Raw genomic sequence first — 26,137 nt, forward strand, 5'->3', positions numbered from 1 at the left:
ATGTTGCCTTAATGAGCATAAATATACAGTTTATATTTGTGTATATATATATATATATATATATATATATATATATATATATATATATATCACACAAATTTACCCAAAAATGAGTGACCTGACACCATTCACTTTCACTGCATTTTTTCCATTCATTGAACGTGAATGGTGACTGAGGCTGTCATTCTTCCTAACACCTCCTTTGGTGCTCCATAGAATTAAGAAAGTAATATGGGTTCTGAAAACATGAGGGTGTTTAAATTATGACAGAATTTAAATTCTTAGATGAACTATCTCTTCAATAGGAAGCTCACTTTGCTAGTGGGAACACAGGCTTTTTTATATTGTACATTATCAGGAAACAAGCAAGACATATACTTGTGCAATGTGATGAGCTCTCTAAAACCATATTAAAGAAATACGAGTTTTAAACAGCAGAGTAAGGAAACCCTCAACCTGTGCCAGGGCGCCAGGCTGGGCTTGGCAACGGGTGGGGGAGCGGGCATCTGGACACGAGCGAGAGCTTAAGAGCACAGTTTAGACTTTAACGGCGAGATCAAGGAGATGTTTGGCAGGGAACACAGCCTCCTAAAACACCAGGATCCCACTTGGAAACATTCTCCCAAACCGCCCAAAGGAAAAAAAAAACACAAACAAAAGCAGGCAGGCCATGCTGGGTTAGAAAAGAAAAGCTGTTCCCTTTACACCTCATAACAGCAGAGCTTACAGTAAATATGATGGCTCTCCATGCAAATCACTGATGTATTTCTATGTTCACTGCAGATTAAGTGTTACCCTCAAGACTCCCTTTACCCTGTAACACCCTTTCTCTCCTTTAACCATATATAAAAATAAAAACATTTTGCCAACATACATAAAATAAAAATGGTGCTATTTTGATTGCAGTTTTTAGGTTGACATGGCAAGAGAAAATGAAAAAGCAGCAAGACCTGATGCCATGGCCAAAGTTTATACTGTATTGTAAGTACTTAGACCAACAATTTAAAAATAGCACATTAAATACCCCCCCAGTACTTGAGTTTGTTGAATATTCCAGCAGACAATATAACCAAAATGCTCACCTCATATACATATGAATGTGCAAGAAGTGGGAAACAAACATACTGAGCTGTGGAATGGAATCAGATATCAACAGCGTGCCACCAATCCATTGCAGAAGTAGATCCCACTGTATGGTAAAACCATTACAGGGGATGAGAGGAAATCAGTGGGCCCACACAGTATTGATGGACCCTTTGTTCAGCCTCTCCCTCAGACCTGCTCTAATTGGCCTCTTCACATTGTCCAAGAGTGTGGGGCACAATGCAGCAGAATTTATCAAATTGCACAGCAGAAATACACCAACTATGAGCAGAAACAGCCGTACAAATAAACCATGAATAACAATGAGGAAAAATAATGAGGAACAGATTAGAAACATCAGGCAACATAAGTGCTGTGTGTGAATGTGTTTACCGTGAGATCTTGTACAGAGTAGTATCAACCAAATGTTTTCAGGTGCACACAGAATTTTCTACCTCATTATAAAAGTTCTACCCCCAAAGAAATGGATATGTTTAAAATCATGTACACACACTTTCAAAAGCGGACTTCCTTTACATTCACCTGGGCTGCCTCTTTGGGGGCGACATTTTGAGATCACATGGCCAGCCAAATACTATTCGCTTTATCTCAGTAACATCCTAATCTAACATTTTGTGCCGACTAAATAAATTAATCATGGCTGACTGCGAATAGTGCATTTTAACAATGAAATCTGTATCCCAAAACTATTGCTCTTGCATGATGCTGCATCCATGCAAGTTAGTTTTAGTTTAAGTCCAAGATGACTGCCATATTGACTAATGCAATGTAAAAAATTACATTTCAATTATTTGACCTATGACTTTGCTTACAGCAGCATTTCTATTAAAGGTCTCAGTTATAGGGGTTAATATCTAAGTTTGGTGATATGATTGTGTCCAATCCCTTTGGTCTTCACCTTAGTCTGCAATCTATTTTTAACCTTTTAACCTGGTCGTAACTAAATTATTGCTCAGTCAAAGGTCTCTACAGTTCTGCCTAGCCTCCAGCATTCCCCAAGAGAAACAATAGCAAAGTCTGTGTCAGCAAGATAACTCACTCAAATAGAGCAAAAGAGCCTCTGAGTAACTCACTGATGATAGGAGGAGGGTTAACACATCTGTGGACTCAAAAACCAAAGTGCTTATCAAGGGGCCAAAAAGAGACCTCATACATTATGATGAGCAAGATCTCATTTAAAAAAACATAACTTATGCATGATCCTTTGGGTTCATTGAGGTCTGAAATACGGCCCAATATGGACATGCAGCACGGAGGAAAAGCTAGCCTCAAAAAACATAATTGCAGAAGTGAAACTTAGCTTGGCTTCTTGCTTAATCACACTGTCATTATGTTTTTCCAGTTGGACATGACATTGGTAATCTGTCTTGCCAAGTTCCCTACTAAATAACAGTTATTTTTGTATCTTCCTCTTTCACCTGCTGTATTCAATCCAAACCACAGATTGGGGAAGATGTTTGAGGAAGGTCCAAAATTAACTTAAAAATATTGATAGTTTTTATTTTATTTTATTTAAATTCTTAAAGGCCATAAAGCTGTATTTTGCATTAACAAGTTATCAAATATATATTAAAGTTGTGATAAATAGCACAAGTCATTGAGTCAATTAAACATCAAATACAAGTAGAGACAATAGTCTATGTCTCTCGGTGAAAATAAACTGGTCACAAACAAGTGAATACATATTTTTGATATTATATATATATATATATATATATATATATATATATATATATATATATATATATATATATATATATATATTATTGGCTTAATTTGAGGAATATTCCATAAATGTGTTGCCACAAGAAATCCCAGAGAAAAAAAGGTAAAAGTCATCAGAGAATGTGTGAGTCACAACAGATGTTTTCTTTAGTATACACTTTGTATGTATTTTATTTGAATTACTCATGTTGCTTACATCAGCGAAGGTCCGAACTGGATTTAAAGCATGTATAATTTAGCAGTTCCTTAAACAGTTACCCAACGTCAATTTAAACTCACATTTGGTGCTTGGTTAGTGATAACTTTGAACCCTGTGTAAAGTTGTGTGTGTGTGTGGTGGTGACATCTTACCAGGTGGTGTGCAGTTCTTTTTAACATTCGGTCCAACCAGCACATCATCAGTGTAGTTGCTGTAAATGTCAAAGTCTTGCAGCAGCCGGCGACTCTCCCATTTCTCACTGTTCTCAGAAGAAAGACTGGATATGCCATAACCTGCAAAACACAGAGTAAAATTGCTGTTAACCTTGCTCGATTTAATAATAGTACACATGGTCTGATTATGAACAAATCTGTTAAGTTAATGATACAATCCAGTATTGTATTTTCTGTTTACTGAGGTCCTTCCCTTGAATCAGAGAGTTATGATCGGTGGCATTTTCTACCTTCAAAGGGTTACAATAGCACTAGCAAATAGTCTTGTAGGAGTATATCGTTTGTAGGACAAAAGAGCACATCACTGGCATGGCTGTAAAGAACATATGATTGGATGGACAATTACTGAACATATAAAACTTACTGATGAAATAAAGGCCCTGTGCTGGAGTCTGTGACCAAGTTGTTTTTAAGACCAAATTCTGTATATTTTTCAATGGATAAATGGTTCCAGTGGCACTGAGTAAACATGGCATTCCTGAGGGATATGTACTATAAGGAACTAACTAAATTACACAGAATTGATCCTCAAACATTGAGCGAACAGGAATGGTTACCAAAAAAATTAAAGAATGAATCTAAACAAGTAAACTTAAATCTAAACTTTTTTAAGATTATAAATTGCAGCCACGATGGTTCCTATAGCTTAAATGGTAGAGTATGGTGCAAGCAACATCAAGGTTGTGGAATCAATTCCCAGGGAACACACATATATATATAAGATGTATACCTTGAATGCATGTAACATAAATGTCATTGGGAGCAATCGAAGTCCCTAGTAATAACTTACAGAACATCCAGGATCATTAATAATAATTCCTTACATTTATATAGTGCTTTTCCAGGCACTCAAAGCGCTTTACATAGTAGTGGGTGCTTCTCCTCAACCACCACCAGTGTGCGGCATCCACCTGGATAATGCGATTCCAACCATAGTGCACCAGAATGCTCACCACACACCAGATGTTGGTGGAGAAGAGAGAGTAGAGTAATATAGCCAATTTAGGAATGAAGATTATTCATGGCCATGACAGATAAGGGTCAATGGAGGTAATTTGGCCAGGACACTGGGGTTACACCCCTACTCTTTACAAGAAATGCCCTGGGATTTGTAATGACCACAGTGAGTCAGGACCTCGAAGTAACGTCTCTTCTGAAGGACCATACCTTTTTACAGTATAGTGTCGCCATCATTATACTGGGGTGCTAGGGTGAGCACCCCCTGCTGCCACATTAACACAAGGATTGTGAACATGATAACTCCCATCTATAATTAACCAAACAGTTATGATCTGCAGCACAATCCTAAACACAGCTGAGTCTCAGACCTATGGATCTAAGTTGGGCATCTCACAGTGTGGTTTGGGCAGGTTTGACTGGTCTAGCCCAGTATTACTGTGTGATATCTCCTATTCACACCGTAATTCACAGGGACACAGTGACCTGGAATGTGTTACATACTATTAAAATCTCACAAGCTCCACAGCATCTCTGTAACTGTGAGCAATAGAGCCCCTGAAGTCAGCTGGCGAATATTCATGAGAGCCGTCTGTTGTGCGGAGTAAGGACAAGGCGTAATAAAAGTGACATCACATGGCGAGCTCTCCTGTGGCAGTGCCTCAGTCTGGGCTTGTCTAGGCAGGGAGGGGGTGATTATTCTGGCAGTACTGTCATCTGGGTCGCTCTGTCCTCAAGCGCCTGTGCCCTTACTCTACTCTGCTCAAGCATCTTCCTGCTCTGCTCTATTCAGCGCACTGGCCACCACCTACCGCGCCAGTCACTATAAATAAACCCTCTAAATTAATTAAAAAAACAGCACTCACAATGGGCTTCAGGGCTGCATGGTGCCTTATGATGTGATGCATTGTAACATTGTGATGCAACGTAAATGGTGATGAAACACAACCGGGATTTGCTTGTAAGGAGAGTATTGGAACACAATGTTCGTTTTTCTGTCTTTTATTTTTTTTTAAATCAATCGAGGCATTGATAGGAAACTTGAGTTGGTCTCCATAAAAAATTAAATAAAAAAACAAAACAAAAAAACAAAACAGAAAAACATTGATCTAGGCACTGGCATACCTGGTGGAATCTGTTAAATAATTAATGGTCCTTTGAGAGGTCAAAAGATGGTTGTGACCGTTTTCGAGATTGTGACACCTCAGTGTCTTCCTCATATTAAAGAAAGCCGTGATCGGTCCAGGACATAAGAAACAAGAAGCTTCACTATAAAATGACTAAATAGTTGAGTTAACTATTGTGGCTGCCATGTTTAACTAATAGTAAAAAGTATTGATTACAAAATTCCATTAAAGGGTTAGTTCACCTAAAAATGAAAATCCTATCATGATTTACTTACCTTTAAGCCATCCCAGATGTGTATGACTTTCCTTCTTCAGCTGAACCGAAGTAACGATTTTTATGAGTAGATTTCAGATCACTTTGCCCATAAAATGCGTATAAATGGGTGGCATCAGGCTGCTAGCTGTATGATGGTCCGAAAGGCAAATTTACGCAGCATAAATGTAATCCACACATCAACAGTTGATCAATTAATGTCTTCTGAAGCAAATAGATAGGTTTATGTAAAAAATAAATCGAAAATTAAAACTTTATTAACTTTGAAAAAATCGCTTTACGCTCTTATGGAAAGAAATTGGTACTTTTATTCACCAAAGCGGCATAAACCTGATCACAATGTATAGTCAGGACATTAATAACGTGAAAAAATTCTATTACAATTTGAAAAAGATTTTCAGAACTTCTTAAACTACTTCAAAGTTTCTTCATCAAAACAGAATTTAAGATTTTTAGGATTTGATTTAGGATTTGATTTGATATAATAGCAAGTGGTTTTCTAGTACCAATTTAGCAATTTAGCATGAACACTCAAGGATAAGTTGTTGGAGTGATAGCTGCTGGAAATCGGGCCTGTATAGATTTGATCAAAAATGTTTTTTTTCAAATAGTGATGGTGCTGTTTTTTTTTACATCAGTAATGTCCTGGCTGTCCTTTGTGATCAGTTGAATGCCACTTTGGTGAATCAAGTACCAATTTCCTTCCGAAACAGCAAAATCTGTACATTATTCCAAACTTTTGGACCCCAGTGTATATAATGGCACTTTTCCACTGCACGTTACGGTTCGACTCGCCTCAACTCTACTCGCTTTACTTTTCTGAGCTTGCATTTCCACTGCAGTTTAGTGCCGCATCAACGTGGGTGGGATTATAGGCTGATCTTCATAGTTGCGCCACCTCTACTGCCATGACATCCTCTTAAACATGACACAAACTGACTAAAACAATAACACAACTGCTAGCTGTTAGCTACTAGCTCATCGTGCTGCATAAAGCAGTTGTTGCATGGTGATTTTACACCAGTGTAACAGTTAAATTGGCCAGGTTCTTTTAGAAGCAAGCTTCCAGTAGCTGGTCAACTAAATAAAGTGAAGCTTTCAAGCAGAGTATAGAGTTAACCTAACAAAACGTAGCATCCGCCATCATGGCTGAGTCCAGGGCACTCTCCTCCCATTGCTCGCAGGTCTAGATAGAGTTCATTTGGTCGAACCATTTCCACATTTCCTTGATGTTTCTGTAGTCACTTTTAAGTTTTTTTTACTTTTCCCTACACTGTTGGTAGGTCCGGTGGTAGCCGTGTGCGGCCAACAGCTGAGACACTTCCTGAGAGACTTTATTGTTTTGCTCATCGCTAACGAGCGCACTGTCTGCACCTCGTTTATTGACCATGCCGTGTTTTTGCACACAGCCTTCTTTCTTTTTTTCTTTTTTCACAATTCGAAAGTCACTTGAACAAATGATACTTCTATCACTGTAACTAACTTTAAAACTAGCAGGTTGATGTCGTGTGTCGGAAATCCAGTGACGCTGGTAGTGACGATTCTCCCTGGCCAATCAGTGATCTGCAGGATTTTGACGTCACATTTAGTGTCGGCTCGCCTCGCTTCGAACCTCGATCGAGGTGGTACTAAAAAAAGTATCAGATACCAGGTACTATCCACAGTGGAAAACCCCAAAATAGCAAGCAGAGTCGAGTTGAGTCGAGTTGTACTGTGCAGTGGAAAAGCCCCATAAGATCCAGCTTTTGACACTTAGGACAATTGAGGGAATTGTACACAACTATTACACAAGGTGCAAACATTCATTCATTGATGCTCAAGAAGGTAATACACTATGTATACTATAATTTATGTAAATATCTGTAATCTAGATTTTGAAGGGCAGTACTAAATAAAAATATATTTTATCTCTTATATTTTTATAAATTATGAAAAGGGTCTGAACATTTATGAGACATAGGGGGAATCCAAACGTATCTTCTGACCTATACATACTGTATATTAAACTTCAATGTGATGAGGAGGAGGGCGGGGCCAGGCCGTGACTATGCACGCCAGGCTCCCAGTCCGGCTAATCATCCGACGAGAGGGACAAGTACAGTGGGATGCCACAGTTCGAGAGAGAGAGAGAGAGAGAATGAGCCAAACGCAGCTGCTGTTTGTGCGTTTGTGTTGTGTGTCTTTTTGTTTCATTAAATATTATTTTGACCGTTCAGCCAGTTCCCGCTTCCTCCTTTCCCATTTTAACCTTGTTACATTGGTGCCGAAGCCTGGGAAGGAGGAGGGATGCACTGTCGTGGAGTCCTCGCCACTGCCATGCGCCAAAAGGAGCAGCCACATCCGTCCGCCGGGGTACAGAGGGGAGAAGGGGATCACTGTCGGCCGCCTGGAATGGTGAAACTGCTGCCAGGTGCAGAGGGGCTCCCTACCGGCCGCCAAAACGTGGAGGGGTGTTCCATCCGCCAGGGGTTGGAGGACTTGCTCTGGTCCGCCTGGGGAGAAGCGGCTGTCGTCCACCAGAGTATGGAAGAGTGAATGAGGATCATGCGACGGCATTTCTGGGAACCGGTGAATACGTTTTTTCGCTCTGCCATGCCCTTTCCCTCTCCTCTTTTTTGTGACTATGTACGCCCGGCCCCCTATCAGGCTAATCAGCCAAGGAGAGGGATAAGTGCAGCAAGCGGGATGTGGCAATTCAAGAGAGAGAGAGCCACATGTAGCTACCGCATCCCACTGCACTTATCGCTCTCCTCAGCTGATTAGCATGATTGGGGGCCAGGTGTAAATAGTCATGGCCCGGCCCGGCACGGCCCCGCCCTCATCCTCATTTTCTTTTTCTCAGCTTTCTATCTTGTTTATGAACAGCAATCTAAATCGAGCAATTCTATGATTTGGTGACTAAAAACAGCCATTTATTTGGCTTATTGTTTGCCTTAATGTTTCAATTTAGAAGCCAATGGTCCTGAAGTCATTTTTCTTTAGCCTGGAGCCCTGCTTATACCAACATATCAGTTTGCTACAGAAGACATTAACTGGATTTATTTCTGGATTAATTGGAGTCTTTGTGGATTACTTTTATGCTGCCTAAATATGCTTTTTGGACCGTCACACAGCCAGCAGACTGATGGCACCCATTTACATGCATGGACAAGCTGAGCTGAAATCTACTTATAAAAATCTTCAATTTGGTTCTGCTGAAGAAGGAAAGTCATACACATCTGGGATGCCTTAAACATAAGTAAATCATGAGAGAATTTTAATTTCTGGGTGATCTAACCCTTTACGGTGTACTCCCATTGCTGTGGTTGAACATTGTAACCAATCACAGACATCCCATTTTGCACATGAATGCTATGGTGAATCAGAGGTGTTTAACTTAGTTTATAGGCTCATCATTAATGACAACCGGAGATTTAAGCAATCAAATTCAACGATGCACAATTTAAATTTAATTAATTAAGCTTTGTTGATTATAATGGGATATAATAGGAATACTGCTTGCTTTCTGTGAATAATTTATAAAATATTTGAATACATTTTTTCATGCTGCTAAATGGGCCACTGTGAAGTTTACCATTTAGGTAATGTCTTGATTTACTGATGTAAAAGTATAACTACATTCACACAAAAATACACACATAAAATTTATTTTCTACAATATAAATTGTATTAATACAAATTATTAATCGTGATAACAATATTAAGGGAATTATTCAACAATAATATTTTTTCCATAACTGTGCAACCTTACAAGAAAGAGAAAAAGCTAAATTACAAAAAAAAAAAAAATATTTGCATCTCTTCAACGCTTTATGTTCTCACCATCTTTAATTCTCTATTTCTCGCTCTCCAGGGCTTAAATGCACTGAAGTGGCAGCCGGCTAATTAACCATGCAGCTTAGCTTCCATCCTCAAAAGCATGTTACAGAGGAAAGCAGCATTTCCATTAGAGTGAGCAAAGCATGCCTCATTGTGCCAGCTTCATTGGAAATATTGTGTTTCTGTCTGACACGCTGCACAGAAATGGCATTTTCTGTGCAGTGAGCCAGAAGGCACACTGACTACACACACAGGGGGGGGGGGCAGGAAGTAACTATGGAGATGTGACGTAACTGCAAAGACCAGTGAAAAACAGTGACGACATCATGCTCAAATGAACACGGCTAATCGCACACAAGGATACACATGAGAACACGTGCCCAGAAGAACCTGACAATGATGGATAAGTCAATGAATACCCCATTGTTTTTGTTGTAATCAGAGATTAGATTTGAGCTTCATCTTTAGTTTTATTGGATGCATATCATGCTAATTCTCTTTAAACATATACATTAACAGAAGAAAGTCATAAGAGTTATTTGATAGCAATATTTCAGACAATTATAAGTAATAATTTTGAAGGTCTCAGCATCCAGCTGCACCAGAAAGCCCATGGCACTTCTGCGAGAAGTCCCATCATAGAATCAGCCCCTCACTGGATGGAAAATGTACACACAAGGGGATTTGTATGATAATTGTGTCCCAGTTGTATAAAAATATAATTATGCAACACTGTACATTTTCACATTGCACCTTCATTGCAATGCTACAAAGAAGTCATGGAATGTTGTGTATGTTGGTAAGTTCATATTTAAACACCTATCATCAGAGGCATGTCACCCTATTTGACTACACCTGGCCAACTAGACAGACCAGGCCGATTTGGATCCTCAAACAAACAGAGCAATGTCTTGACAATGCCTAAAAGTCCATGGTACCAATGCAGCTATACAGTGGCGGGATATAGTGATGCGCATGAGCCCTTGGCGCCAAGCATGTTGTGGCACACAACACTTCAGCCAGCACTGAAGTGGTCTCATGTGTAAGAGACCTAATGGGATTACGGCCGATGCTGCCACCATAAATCCCAATGCTTTCTGAAACAGCTTCACAGGAAGTGTTCTCCCCAGTTTGAACTAAGACAGACACTGTAGAATGGCCTGAACGTGCTCACTCGTGAGGTGCGCGCGCCCGCTCGTGGAGTCGAGGCGGACTCCCAAAAAGGAGATATTTTGGCTGTTTACATTGAGGCCCAAGATGTTCTAGATGCTGAAGCAGTAAGTCTCTGTGTTGGCATAACAGAGCCTCTAATTGTGCGAATAACAGTCAATCGTCGAGGTAATTCAATATGCGTACGCCGTTCAGTCTCAGCGGGACAAGAACCGCATCGATGCACTTCGTAAATGTGCGAGGAGCCAGAGACAGTCCGAAGAGCAGGACTTTGAATTGAAACGCTGTTCCCTCAAACGCGAATCTCAAAAACATCCTGTGGTGTTGTACAATTCGCCAAGCGTCCGTGTAATGGGACAGAGGGCAATTTGGTTTGCTCACCGTATGATATAATGCGTCGCTTACCACAGGGAAGCGGTTGTGCATAATGTGTGTGCTTTGAAGAGGCAAAGGGCTCTTTTTTGAGAATGTATGAGCATTTCGTGCATTTGCAACGAGTGCTGTATTCTTTAATGCATTTTTTACTGCATATGACAAAGAAACAAAATGTTTTAAAACATTGTGAACAACAATATTCCTCTCCCGACGAACAGCAGTGGGGAGGTGGGGAACAGTGTTCTGTGTCTCCAATCGAGCTTTCTTTCCAAGAGGGAACCACGGGCTCCGTTTTCCGCTTCATAGCATTGCGCCCGTCAGGAGCGCTTCCGCTGCGCGGGGGAGTTCCTCCCGTCGGCGCGAGGTGGGCGCTGATGCAGCTGCTTCCGTCTGGGCCACGGGTTGCGTGGCCTCACTGGTGGCTCGGCAGGCGCTGAGTTAGCAGGCATGAGTCTTTTAGCCGGCACTGTCTTGAGACAGAGCGGGAGCGAGCCGTCTGCGCTATGCTCATTTTGGGCATAAAGTGCCTTATGGCTTGTGACTGCTGCTGAGTCATGACGTAGCACTCAGCAAACTTACATACTGTGCCAGCAAAGAGGTTGACTGGAGACACTGGGGCAGCCAATAGAGATGTCTTCTCTCTGTCACTCATCTCTGCGGACGCGCTGCGGAGAATCAGGATGCGGAGGGGTCCACGAAGCGTCAAGCGGCGAGGCGGAGTGATGTTTGCCGGAGCACTGCAGGGGAGCGGAGTGTCTTCTTGCTGCCGTGAAGATTCCATCCGCTGACTGGTGTGAATCGACGGAGAAGGTAGAGGGCTTAGAGACAAGAGGTAATCGCTGTCTTGAAGGAAGAAATTCTGAGGAAATGGTGTGTGTGCACCTGTTTTATAGCGGTCAGTTCGTGCCGAAATGAGTGGTCAATTTAGCGCCAAAACAGGATGGGCTCGAACACCATAGCCAATATTAGAATATTGGCATTATTGTAGAGAGGTTTCAAATAGGTTGTGTATGAAGACACTCCCCACATGCGTTAGTAAACGCAATGTCAAGTGGACTGTAGTCCTAAGGGAACTCACAGCACCTCTGCGAAAGGCCCCATTACTGCCTTTATCAAAGAGACAGGCAATCCTTTTGTTGAAAATGTACAAGAGAGCAGAAATGCCAACAAATTAGTCAAATAAAACCCCCCCAAAAGCATTTCATTATTTAACAAGGTTCTTTATCATCCTCTTTGTTATATCTACAAAACCAGATTGTCTACATCACAGCAAAAAGTCTCAAGTGTTGTCATGATGGCAAATGTCAGGACCCTAGAGATAAAAATGCCTTAAATACTTTACACATGCTTAACAATAAAATAGCATAGAAAATAGAAATATAAAGACAAGGAAGTATTATGACAAAATACCTCTCTCTATAGCGAAAGAGCCATAGGTGCCCATTCTGATGTTCAAGCCATTCACAGAGAGCAAACATGAGTTTGCTTTACAACTTTGCTTTACTCTTTGTACTGCAGTGCTGTTTTTGGGAATGCTGCTTGTAGATGCATTCAAAATTGTCTTGAGTGACTTCAACTAAAATAAACAACAAATGGAAAGCATTCATTTTTAACAGTTGAAAAAAGTGACGTTTAAACCCATGAGATGTGTTGCTGCTAGCTTTAGCATGTTAGTTCACACTCCAACAATATACATATTCACACAACGGGTGAATGTAAAGCATATATACAATTGTTTGTCAGACCAGCAACACAGCCAGATAACTCCACCCCTTTCTGTTAGGTATAGCAAGCTGCGAGTGCTGAGTGCATGAAGTGTTCCGCACATTCCACACTCCATTTTGATGGTTGAAGAAGTGCATCATCTGGGTACTCATAGTGCACTTCTTTTTGTTGCATTTGCAGTGTTAACATACTACTCTTCTAACATACATCCTACTTACAATACTATCCTACTTAGTATTGTAGTGCAGAAGTGTGCCGTTTGGGACGCACCTTGTGGCTTTGTGGTGCTATCAAAATTTTGCTCTGTTTGTCTAAGCATTCCGATCAATCCTACACAAATGTGAGTTTGTTAAACCACTGGCAGACAGGGGAGTATTTAGGAAAACCAGTTTGAAAAAAGTTATTATTTTTTAAATTCCATTTTGTGATGCCGGTGGCCCAGAAATGACACACTTCACCTTTAAACAATATATTTTGTGTATATTGTAGTCTCATTTGAGAGTGTGGGTATGAGGAGCAGACTGTAATTACACAACTCTACTACTCATTAAAGATTTACTCAAATATGATACTGTAATGGAAAGAATCAGTCGTTAATGGAAGAGGGTCTTATTTACTTCTCAGTATTATTGTAGTCACTTCTAGGTAATGAATAATAAACTCTCAAGATTTTTCCCCAGAGAGCCAAAGAGTGTACTGGTCACCATTCCCAAGAGTCATCAATTAGTAATTTGCCATGTGTGAAAGACTATTTATTTGGAGGAACATACAAGGTAATTATATAACAAGATTTGTCTTCACTATCTTTGTAATGTCTACGAAAAGACTACATGCTTCACATCACAGTTGAAAGCATGTGGCCAACAGCGCTATTTCTGTGGAAAGTGCTTGCAGTTGTTTTTACTTGTGCTATATACTTCATACACTGTCAAAGAGAAATAGATTACTCCATGTGGCCACATCTGCAGCACATCACCCAAAGACCTGTCCTACAGAACACTGTCCCAGATAGCAGCTGTTGTGAAGAGGAACTACAGTACCTCGGAATACTGTCCTATAGATTCAGTGTGCCCTTACACATCTGACACCATACTGTCAAGACATGGATAAATATAACACTGCATGCTTCTACTCTGCCAGAACTTTAATTACCTAGTTTATCTTCATTAGCTACTTGAATATGGGACAGACTAGTCAAACAAAGTTAGAATGTCCAAATAAATGTCCAAATAGAAAAGTGAGGTTGGAGAAGTAGAAAAAATAGTAGAAGAAACACTAAAAAATAAATGACAATTAATTAATTTTAAACAATATAGTATAACTACTATATATTTGAAGAAAATGTACAGCCTGTCTTCATTAAACATAAAAATGCCACTAGATGAGAAAACTAGATGGTCCTTAGAAATGTAAAGGCATTAAGTATATTTTAATGGGATCAGTTAGTGCATTACCTTTGGCAGGCCTAAAACACTGGAATACTACTTGAATAAAAACAAAATACTGAAAACTAAAACTTGAAAACAGTGGGAAAAAAAAATTCTAAATTAAAATGTATGAAACTAACAGCAAATAACAGCAATAAAAGCTAAATTAAAAATATTTTTTTTTAATAACCCTGGTCAGACTAAGTATTTTTGAAAGCGTCTTCAATTTTGGCATGATGATGTTGAGCAGAGCACGAATGGACTACTGGGAACATGCTTGTCCAAAAATCGTAATACATAGTTAATGATCATGCAATCAGGTGAATGATTAAACAAACTGTCAGAGGAGAGTCTACGTATGCTGGTTATATTTACAGTCAGTGATTGGGTATCAGTAATGGGTCATTTATGGATGTGACAGGCCATTAATAGTCTCATTAGTGACTGCTGGCAGTGCAACTCCTGCTGTGAGTGTCTGCTGTCAACCAGAAGAACTGGACAAGAGCCCCATCTCCACCAATCAATCTTCAAAAGACTGAAGATGCAGTCAGGGAGCTTTGAGGCTCAGGGTAACCCAGTGGGAAAGACATTTTCTAGAGCATCACTCGATGTAGCATCACCCCACCCTTGAATCTTGAGGTGTTACTGTAGTTCAGTAGTTTCAAGATATTTAAATTATACATTTTTTATGCAATATTTTTTATCTTCCAAATTTACATAAGCTTGTTCAAGTTAGTCAGAAGACATTTTGACATTTAACATATTGCTTTGCATTTTTGTCCAAATAAGCTCCTGGTAGCATCTGACAACAAAATCTTTTCCTACTTCATAGTAGAATAACTATTCTGCATTTTAGCCAACTTAAGCCACACTCTAGCATACTGTAGCTATTTTTCAAGTAATGGATTAGTTTGGCCACCCTCCAATACATTATTAAGTTTTTATATTAATATTATGCAGCCCTTATGGTTGACTGATGGACCTTTACTTCATTCTCAACAACTTAACTTTGGAGCTCTTTCAAAGTGATCTTCATGGGATCTTCATCTTCATTCTGAACATCTTGCCTTCAAAAAAGTTTCAACAGCAGATTTATGTAATCAGACAGAATATCAAACAAGGGCTTATATAAATTCAAAGCAATCAAATGATTAAAAGCTTAGAACTCATTATTCTTTCATTGTGTATTTTAATACCTTAAGCATATTTGTCTTTTTATATGCAGAATAAATGCATATTTGAATGAAAGATAATCCTGTTTGAAAAGTAATAAGCAACCTTCTCATATCCATGCTGGCAATTTGCACTACACTGCATTATAGTCAGCTTGCCTTTGATCTAAATCAGACAATTAAAAATCTAATCAGTTCTTTTCCCCCTCTTAGCACAGGTGAAAGGCTATCTGAATGTGTTAGCTCTCCTGTCAGCAATTTGTATGGAACCCCAGTGCACATTCTGAGAGCTGAGAGGTTTAGCAATCTGAAATGTGCCACATCAATCCTCAAATTATTATTACTATCTCTGCAGCCTGCATTGACAAGTCACCAATGCCAAATCACATGTCAACTATTATAATGGCAAATATTTTGAGAGACTATAGACCTTACTCAGAGTAGCACCATATATACATTTTGAGGGGACTGAAATTTAGGCTATAGGGGATAGACTTGAATTGTCCTCAATGGCAGTATAATTTTCAAAACTCTTTTTTTGTCATTTGAACAATCAGCACCAACTTAAATAGTACAATCAATAAAAGAGACTGTATGTTTATCCCTCACAACCTCGTTTTCATTCCCATCATAAATTAAACATGGCATTATTCTGAATAAGGTCCATTACATCTGGATATGTAAATTAACATATATATATCATAACATATATATATATGTTATATGTTATATATAACATATATATAAATATATATATCGTGTTACCGAGTTCTACCGGCTCGGACCTGAGAAAATATGGGATGAGACTGACTCTACCCTGAGATTGTAGAATCTCGCAAAGGTAGTAGGTGTTGCCCAACCCGCTGCTCTGCATGTGTCTGCCAGGGAGATGCCTCTGTCCAGTGCCCACGAGGACGCAACACTCCTTGTCGAGTGTGCTCGGACCCGCAAGGGGGGGGAGGGGGGCAAGGCTTGGGTGCGATAGGCCAATGAAATGGCGTCCACCACCCAATGGGAGAGCCTCTGTTTGGAGACAGCGTTCCTTTTCCGCTGTCCACCGAATCAGACAAAGAGCTGTTCAGAGCATCTAAAGCTCAGTGTGCGGTCCAAGTAGATATGCAAAGCACGTACCGGACACAGCAATGAAGGGGCTGGGTCTGCCTCCTCCCGGGGCAGCGCTTGCAGGTTCACTACCTGATCTCTGAAGGGCGTGGTAGGAACCTTGGACACGTAGCCCGGTCATGGTCTTAGGATCACATGTGTGTCTGCCGAACCGAACTCCAGGCAAGTGTCGCTGATAGAGAATGCCTGCAGGTCCCCGACCCTCTTGATGCAGGCGAGTGCGATCAGCAGGGCCGTCTTTAGAGGGAGGAAAATCAAGTCGTGCTTACCCAAAGACTTGCAGTCTACTGCGTCGTGGTGGGTATATAGCAGCTATATACACCTTCAAGGTGGATGGGGACAGCCTCCCCTCCAACCTCTCCTGCAGGAAGGAGAGCACCAACCTGACTCCTTAAAGAAGGGTCTTCAGCCAGGGAAGAACACCAATTTGCCAACAAACGCCACTTCAGGGCATAAAGTTGCCTGGTAGAAGGGGCTCTGGCTCTTGATCGTGTCTACGACAGCAGGTGGTAGATCAGCTAGATCTTCCATGTCCCATCCAGGGGCCAGATGTGCAGATTCCAAATGTCTGGATGTGGATGCCAGAGCGTGCCCCATCCCTGAGAAAGAAGGTCTTTCCTCAGGGGAATTTGCCAGGGAGGGGGTGTCGTGAGAAGTAAGAGGTCCGAGAACCAAGCCCCAGTAGGCCAGTAGGGAGGGTGACTTGTTCCTCATCCTCCCTATCCTTGCATAGTACCTGTGCATGAAGGCTCACTGGGGGGAAATGCGTACCTGTGCAGCCCCGTGAGCCAGCTGTGTGCCAGCGTGTCTGCCCCGAGGGGAGCTTCTGTTTGGGTATACCAGAGCCGGCAGTAGGCGGTTTCTCGGGAGGCGAACAGGTCTACCTGTGCCTTGACGAACCGTTCCCAAATCAGCTGAACCAACTGGGGGTGAAGCCTCCACTCTCCACTGGTCAAGCATTGGCGTGATAGCATGTCCGCTACCACATTGAGGTTGCCGGGGATGTGAGTGGCACGCAGCGACAAAGGAGGAGACGACGAGCGAGTTGTGACATGTGGCGGGAGTGCACGCTGCCATGGTGATTTATGTACGCCACCATGGTGTTGCTGTCTGATTTGATCAAGACGTGTTTGCCCTGAACTAGCGGGAGAAACCTCCGCAGGGCAAAGAAAACAGTCAGCAACTCCAGTCAGTTGATGTGCTAGCGCAGCGGGGCCCCTTTCCAACAGCCCGCAGATGCGTGCCCGTTGCACATGGCACCCCAAGCCAATCTGGAGGTGTCGGTCGTGACCAGGATGCGTCGGGACACCTGCTGCAAGGGGACTCCTGCTCGCAGAAAGCAGAGGTCTGTCCAGGGTTTGAATGTTTGGCGGCAGGAGGGGGTGACCATAACACGGTGCGTGCCATGGCGCCATGCTTGTCTCGGGACTTGAGTCTGTAGCCAGTGCTGAAGTGGTCTCATATATATCAACCCAAGCATTGTGACCGCCGCGGAGGATGCCATATGCCCCATGAGTTTCTGGAAAAGTTTTAAAGGGACAGTTGTGCCTGGCCTGAAGGTGGCGAGGCATTTCAGCAGTGACTGCACATGCTCGTTGGTGAGGCGTGCTGACATTGAGTCTAACTCCATGCCGAGAAAAGAGATGCTCGTAACCGGGGTGAGCTTGCTCTTTTCCCAGCTGACCCGAAGCCCTAAATGGCTGAGGTGCCTGAGCACCTGGTCCCTGTGGGCACATAGTAACTCTCGGGAGTGAGCCAGGATGAGCCAGTCGTCAAGGTAGTTGAGTATGCGAATGCCGGCTTCTCGGAGCGGGGCAATGGCTGCCTCTGCGACCTTCGAAAAGGCGGCATTCGCATACTCAACTACCTTGACGACTGGCTCATCCTGGCTCATCCTGGCTCACTCCCGAGAGTTACTATGTGCCCACAGGGACCAGGTGCTCAGGGTCGATGTCGAGGCAGTATTGAGACGTGGAACTACGCGTCCTTCAGGTCTACAGCTACGACCCAATCTAGATGCCGGACGCAAGTTAAATTATGTCTCTGCGTGAGCATTTTGAACGGGAGTTTGTGTAAGGCCAGGTTGAAAACTCGCAAGTCTAAGATCGGTTGTAAGCCGCCGCCTTTCTTGGGTACGATGAAGTAAGGGCTGTAGAGACCTTCATCTTGGTTGGAGGGACAGGCTCTATCGCATCTTTGAGCAAAAGGGTCGTGTTTTCGGCACGCATGGACTTGGCATGTTCTGCGGAAAAGTGGACGCCCGCGAAGGGGGGCGGGGGCCTGGCAAACTGAATTGCATAACCGGATGTCCTGGCCAGCCAGCGAGACAGGTTGGGAAGTGAAAGCCACGCATCCAAACTCTGTGCTAGGGGCACTAAAGGGACGATTATTTTAGACGTACCCGGCGGGCGGAGCAGGTAGTATGGCGTCGGGAGGCGAAAGTGCGTCCCGAGGCTCTGGTGCTGAGAAAAGACTTGAAGCACTGAACCTTGCATCCACACACATCCTGGCAGTGTGTTGCTGGTTAAATGTGTCAACATGCAGGAGCGAGTGTCATCAAGTGATCGGTCATCCTCTACCAATGGTCATCTGCACAGACATCTGGCTCCTGTGTACAGATGCAGGGGTTCCGCATTGAATGGGACGGATAACAGAGTCAAGCGGCAGAGTGTCCGTGAGAATGACATTTGCGGGCCAGGTGACCCAGAGACAAAGGATATAGCTCTTTTATTGAGAATGTGGGTACCGCAGCCCCGCTTTCTGAGGGGTGCAGCAAATGAAATAAACTCAAACAAGGATTCTCCTTCCGGCCCTCCACCAGGGGACGGAGTGGTCTTCTTACCAGCTCCGGAGCGAACGTCTCGGTCTCTTGGTCGATCATCTCAGGAGCGCATGGGAGCCTTTTGGGTCCTCGAGGTGGTCCGTGAGAAGGGGGGATATCGCTTCCTGTGGGGTGCTCAGGGGCCGAGAGCTGGGCCCAGGTTGAGGCGGAGCAGCACATTTCTTAGCCGCAGGAGGATGCCCTCGGCGAGAAGACAGGGCTTGGCCCGTGGTGGCAGGGCAGTATATGTGAAATGGCCTCCGTCTGCTTCTTCACCGCAGAAAACTGCTGGGCAAATTTCTGAATGAAACCATTTCCCCGCCTTTATACCCGTATGTCCGGGGCGGGACATGCAACTTCTGTCCGCCAACTTCTCATTGACCTTTTTTCATAGATCAGAGGTATATTCTGCACTCAAGAGAGACCCCTAGTGTCGCTTCTTCGACACAACGTCAAAGTGAGCAACAGACGGGGGAACCACAGTTTTATGATATGCATATCTTATTTTTCAATCTTCTGTTGCCTGAGACATTCACCCCAATTCATAAACACAGACATAGAAAATGCCCATAGCAATGCAGACTACTATAGTTCAAACACATTATGACTATTTTTGATCTGGTCTCATTGACTAACTGCATATGCACATTCTGCGTACAACGTGTATGTGAACAATCATGCAGAAATCATGATTTATAAATATTTTTTATATTCATATTGTAACTCGCCAACTGGGTACACTGTTAAAGATGTTTTGCTTGGACACCTAAAAAATGTGATTCATGTTGCAACACCTAAATAATATTTATATAATGGAATCAACAGGTTACACCAACAAACACATTTTTAAGTGTTAGATCAAGTAAAAAACAGAACCGTAAATTTAAATGAGCAGATAATCACTTTTCGGTGTAATAAGAGAAACACAGTTATTAGTGAATGAGACCCAATGTCATCTAACAATTTGGACTGGTCAAAAACTCAGTTGGTTCTCTAATTCATAACATATGCAAAAAATACAGATAAAGAGAAAAAACCTGGCAGCAACTTAGTCTCTCAGCAGGCTCAATTTTGTTTCAAACAGATTAGACCCTCTCACACACAAAACAACTCGTAGCACCAAATGAGAGCTGCCTCATGCTGTCCATCAGACTCAATGTTACACCCTCATGGTTAATCTCTCCAACTTTGAAAAACATCAGCATACTAATGTCTGAAAAGTGAACTGGATAACATATTATTTTCAATGTGTATAACTTTTCTGGCATGTCACCCCAGTTCACAGAGTTCCCGCATAACATGCTTGTCCTTTCTATTACATACAATGTGTGGCTGGTTTTCATCTACGTACAACTGAAATATTCCAAACATCTGTGTACAATCCGTCCACTCGCTGACTGGGCAGAGCCTCTATAGGAGGTGTTCGGTAGTCTCGCTCCTTTCTGCCTGGCTGTGCGTTGCATTTGATTTACTCTGTAAGAATAATTTTGGCTACAGCAAACTGTAAAACAGATGTAATGCAGGGCCTGATATAACCGCAGCACAAAGGTAAAGAAGGTGGAGTGTATGGGCATCATAAATCACACATCTAATGAGGACATTTAGAGCATGCTATATATACAGTATATAGATACAGAAAATGTATGTAGGGTGCCCCCTCCCCCATGAATTAATGACCTGCCCTACACGTGAGGGCCACTGCAGGAGAGGCATGTAGAGGGGTCCGGGAGCCTGCAGATAGAAAACCCCTTGCTGGTTTTTTCTCTATCTCTGCATTTATTTTTCACCTCGTCATACACTACAGAAGCCTCTGTTCTAACTAAATTATCTTGTGTATCCCAGAATAGACTTTTAGCCTTAAAAAAGCCAGTGCATTAATTAGGGAAACTCTACTGGGAGATCTGATCTTTTACTTAATTACTGAGTAAGTATTAAGAATTTTTCTCTCTGTTCATATATTGACCAACTGATCTTTGGTTAACATGAAAATAAATATGAATTCAAAATTTAGCCCATTTTCTTTTTTAATGTATGATCTATGGCAGCCCTCCATCTAATTTTCATAAAATCGTCTCCCAGTCTAATCATCTAATCAGAACAATGTCTGAGCAAAACTCAGCTGTGAATTTAACAACAATCAGCGGTGCTTGCACCGACATTCAGCTGTGAGTTTAACAACACTCAGCAGTGTGTACAACAGCAATCAGCTGTCGTCAGAAGTTTTTCTGGCCATCGTTCAGTGACACTGCTTTCCAAGAACAAGAACCTAGAGCATATTTGATCACGTCTTATTCAATCAAATATATTAATGCAAACTGCTTAGCTGCAGTGTGGAGTGCGGTCAAAAGTATAGAAGTAAAAATACACGATCACAGCAGTTAAGTAGTGTCAGTTCATATGCATCATATTCAACAAAATAAAAGTCAATGATTAAAAGTTATCCTTGAAATAAAATGCACAGAAAGCTTTGCTTTTATTCTCCATGTTATAAGGGCATGTCACATTTGTTCGGGGTCTGAAGACTTGTAAATAGTGATACCGTGAAGCATCACTGAACCTGCATACACGCATATATCTTGACTGTGTTTTTGCTCTTTAAATGTGTGTCAACATTCACAATCCCGAATATCATCAAATAATTTGTTATCCGTTTACCAATGGTCATCTGCACAAACATCTGGCTCCTGTGTACAAATGCACAATTTTCTCTCATTGAATGGGAGGATAACAGAGAAAGTGGAAGAATAGACATTTGTACATGTATTCTTATGTAAAATATTCTACATTTTATAAGGGCTTAAGCAGATCTAAAAGTTCCTCTTAATTTTCGTTCAATTTTTAAACAACATTACTGATATGCTAAAATTATCATTATGTTTTTATTTTCCAAGTAAAGTTGATCAATTGTTAGTTAAGGTTATTGAGATATATTTTGTTATTCTTTTGCCAAATCTTAAAGCTGAAGTATGTAACATTTTCAGTGTTAAAATGCATTATTCTATCCCAACTTATTATGCAGAGACAACTATAAGTAATATAATGTTTCCCCAGGTGTTCCTTGTTTTCCCTTGTGTATTTATGCCCTTGTTTTCCCCAGTTAATTTGTTAGTTCTTGCATGTTTTGATTTATTCTGTGCTTTCGTGTTTTCTTTAATAAAGCTGCGTATAGATCCTCATTTCTCGTCTGCCTCGTCAAAGAATAAATCAAAACACAGGGAACCCAGCAAAGAGCATAACCAAACATGCAAGAACTAACAAATTAACTGGGGAAAACAAGGGCTTAAATACACAAGGGAAAACAAGGAACACCTGGGGAAACAATCAGGGAATGAGAGACAATCAGGGGAAAACCAATCATAAAATGAAACTACAAAAACCAAACAGGAGACAGGAACTAAACAAGAACTTCAACATAAAAGCACAAAAACAAAAGACAACAGGGAATATGTGACATAAGGACATCTTCCAGAAATGAATTGTGATGAAGTACCGTTTCCATGTTCACAGTGAGAGTCAGGGGAGATGAAAATGGACCAGTCCACCAAACGGGGAGAGAAAGCCCAGCTGAGAAGCTGTTTGTGTATTGGCTGCTGCCGTGTTTCAAAGCTTGAGTGTTTAAATTGAAGCTTTACCATTGTGCTTTAAGCTAACGTGTTTATCTTCTGTTAATAAAAAGTGACATTTCTGAGTTTTAATCACCGTGTCCCACTTTCTGCTTTTGATCTAAAAACGAACATCTGTTACAAGCACCTTTTACGTAAGATCTCTCAGTAAATTGTTTGTAAATAGCCTACCCTAGTCACTAACAATGTCACATCACCATTCTAATGGCCAGGATCGCATAAGTAATACATAGGCCAACGGTAGGGCCTTTATTGTTTACTTGACTGGTCCTTAGATAAACAGAAGACCTCTAAGTAATAGTGTTGATTATTTACCTGGTATCAAGAAGCGATAGGGAGAGTGAGTATACTCTCCTGAAAAATAATAATAATATTAAGAATACGAATATCTGCCCATACTGTGTCAGGAATTGTGCATCATTGCAGGAACGGCATTGCCTGACAAATTTGAGGATTGCGAGGATGTATCTGCGCAATTGCGTGGTCAGCTTAAGGTGCTTTTTTATGTCACATTTGACACTGTCAGCAAAATTGAGCTCTTTCAGTTAAAAAAAAAGCATGCAGCAATGAAAAAGTAGAGATCAAGGGTCCGAGCAAATGCGAGTGAAAGTTACAAGTGAATATGGGAAATATTGTGGATGATTGACTCTGGTAAAACAGTGAGGTATACACTTTACTAGCTATCACTTAGCTAGTGTTAGCACTCAGCAGTGTGGTGGGCTGGTGAAAAAAGATACTTACATCATGTATTTTTGCATATACATGAGTAGATGCATTTTTTTAACTGCACAAGAACTATAATAAGAAAGAGTTATTTAATATAACACAATCATTTTGGTGTTTCTACACTAGAAGGCACAATAAAATATTGTTTGCCAGTGAAATATACATGAACTCAGTTTGAATGTGATTTTAGACTGGGATGAAATTAAAAGAATGGTAAATCTCAGAATGTTGTTTGCATACCCCCATTAGGGCCATTTCTGAGCATATGGTCTCTCCTGCTATACATTTAGACTGTGTAGAATATAATTTTTGTAATCAGTGCGTGAATGAGGAGATAATTGCCAACTGTGATGTTCTAAAAGATGAGCCATTGTGTGCTCTTCACACTTGATCAAATGACTGGATGATTTTTATTCACTGTGAACACATCTCAGAAATTGTGCTGTAACGACAGCCTGTGCTGTGTACAGTATATCTAGCAATGAGACTATGCTTTAATGTATAGAGATATGTTCAAACAGAATTGTGAATGATTAGCTGTCAAAGGCATGTAGAGGGAGGCTGGTTTGGTGTTTAAGGTGGGGGTGGTGCTCTAGACAACAGCATCACTGGTCCCGTTCATCATCTCACGTGAAAGCAAAACTACAGAGTCATTATATTTTTTTCAGCTGACAGAAAATATTCAGTCCATGGCAGTGGATATCACAATGACCATTGCAACATATTCCTAGCCAGAACACTGACAAAAAAGGGCTGTTGAATTAACAGCTAGTTTAGCTGTTAATTTACCATTTTGTAAACTTCTGATGATTGACTTTAGGGCTGTGCAGTATGTCACTGTGTACTGTGTGAAGGTAAAAATGTATTGACCAGTAGAGATTTTACTATAATGTTATATATCAGTAGATATACAGGTTATTATTGGACAGGACAGCTTTGTGCTATTTACATGTAAGAGCAATGAAGAAGAAAGCAAAAAATACAAAGCAACATCGTTTAGGGATATAGCGCACAAATGAAAATAGCAATATTTGATAGTTGTACGGCACTTTATTTGACAAAAACAATTGCTGTGTTTGGATTATGCTGTAAGGATCTATGTAATATGTCAAGATAATGCAATGTTATGTTGAAAATTAGTTGTTCTATTGTCATTAAGATTAAATCTTAATGAATTAATTTATTTAGATACCCCTTTGATGATAAAAATTAAACTGTTGAATAAGAAAATTCAGAAAAATAAAACATAAAACAGAATTTGTAAAAAAACTTTTTGAAAAATAAAATAAATAAATAATAAAAACAATTAAATAAAACTGATTTTACATGTTAACATGCAGAAATGTTTATAATAATGAATGAATATAAAAATGACTGATGAATTATTTGATAATGTCTTTTTAGTTGCTGAAACCGATGAAGTTAGCTTGGTTATGTTAATAGTGATTATTTTTGTGATTATTTGTATATAATTTTAATTCTGTGAAATTAGTTTGTGATTTTTGATCATTTTTGATAGCTAAAAATAAAAAAATGTTTATGTCTTTTGAGTAACTGTTGCTGAAACTTAATAAACACAATGTCTTCAAATCATCAGTCTCAGAGTATTGTATTTAAAACAGCAACATAAAAAAAAAATTATTTTAAAAATTGTATCGTATCGGTGAGTACCGAAAAGTAAGTATAACTCATACTCTGTCTCAAAAAATGGTTTGGGGATCTTCCTAATAGAATTTAATTGATGTGGAAATCCTATTACAAATATTGGCCATTTAACAATGGCTTTAAAAGAGTTGCACCATATCAGAATTTAGAGCCTGAACTATCTGTTTTAACTGTTTATCTGTTTCTTGTTTTTAACTCAAGTTACATACAGCCTGGTTACGTAAGGGATAATGCAAAGTCAGCTTGTAGTTTTTGCAAAATAAACCCAGACAGGGTGATATGGACCCTGAGGTGAAGTGGAAGGGTCTTGTATCACCCTGAAGGTGTTTATTTTGCTATAAAAAAATGACTGACTGCACATTATCCCGCTGTAACACGGCTACTAATCAAATAAATAAACATATGGACATAACATATTGTTTTGCATTGAAATTATGTAATTATATGACAAGAAAGAAATCGGTAAACATCCAAAATCCACCTCTGGTTTGTGTTGGAGTTCTGTTGGTATTTAGTTTGTAATTAATGACCATCTGATTTCTCATTATGCATCTTAATACCAGACTGCATGCCAAATAAATAAATAAATGCACATGAAATATTGATTTAAGTTGATTTGTTTTTTATTATTTTACTTGTAGAGATCACACAGTGATTCAAGAAGTAGTAAAGATGCCTGCAACACCTGGATGAGTGGTCTGATATGTGGATGTGTGGTTGTTACTCAGAAATATCAGACCGCTACATGATGCCATTGACCAATCAGAATCAAGTATTCCAGAGAGCTGTGTAATAAATAATGTTATGCTTTGTGTCCTTTAAGTTCAAAATAGAAAGAGTACATAATCAAATGAGATAAATTACCAGCAAAAA

General features: G+C 40.6%; 1 protein-coding gene across 2 annotated transcripts in view; it reads right to left on the reverse strand.

The window, feature by feature from the left end:
* LOC127617973 (sodium/potassium/calcium exchanger 3-like) overlaps positions 1–26,137 on the reverse strand; it is a 125,609-nt gene that overhangs the window by 94,143 nt on the left and 5,329 nt on the right. For both annotated transcript variants that reach the window (XR_007967388.1, XM_052090172.1), the window contains exon 2: positions 3,181–3,321. Coding sequence is in view for 1 of the 2 variants with exons in the window: in XM_052090172.1 (XP_051946132.1) it covers positions 3,181–3,321 (141 nt within the window). In the remaining variant the exon portion in view is untranslated. The remainder of the gene's footprint in view (positions 1–3,180; positions 3,322–26,137) is intronic.

The sequence above is a fragment of the Xyrauchen texanus genome, chromosome 24, assembly GCF_025860055.1.
Source record: "Xyrauchen texanus isolate HMW12.3.18 chromosome 24, RBS_HiC_50CHRs, whole genome shotgun sequence".
In the NCBI taxonomy this organism is placed as follows: Eukaryota; Metazoa; Chordata; class Actinopteri; order Cypriniformes; family Catostomidae; genus Xyrauchen; species Xyrauchen texanus.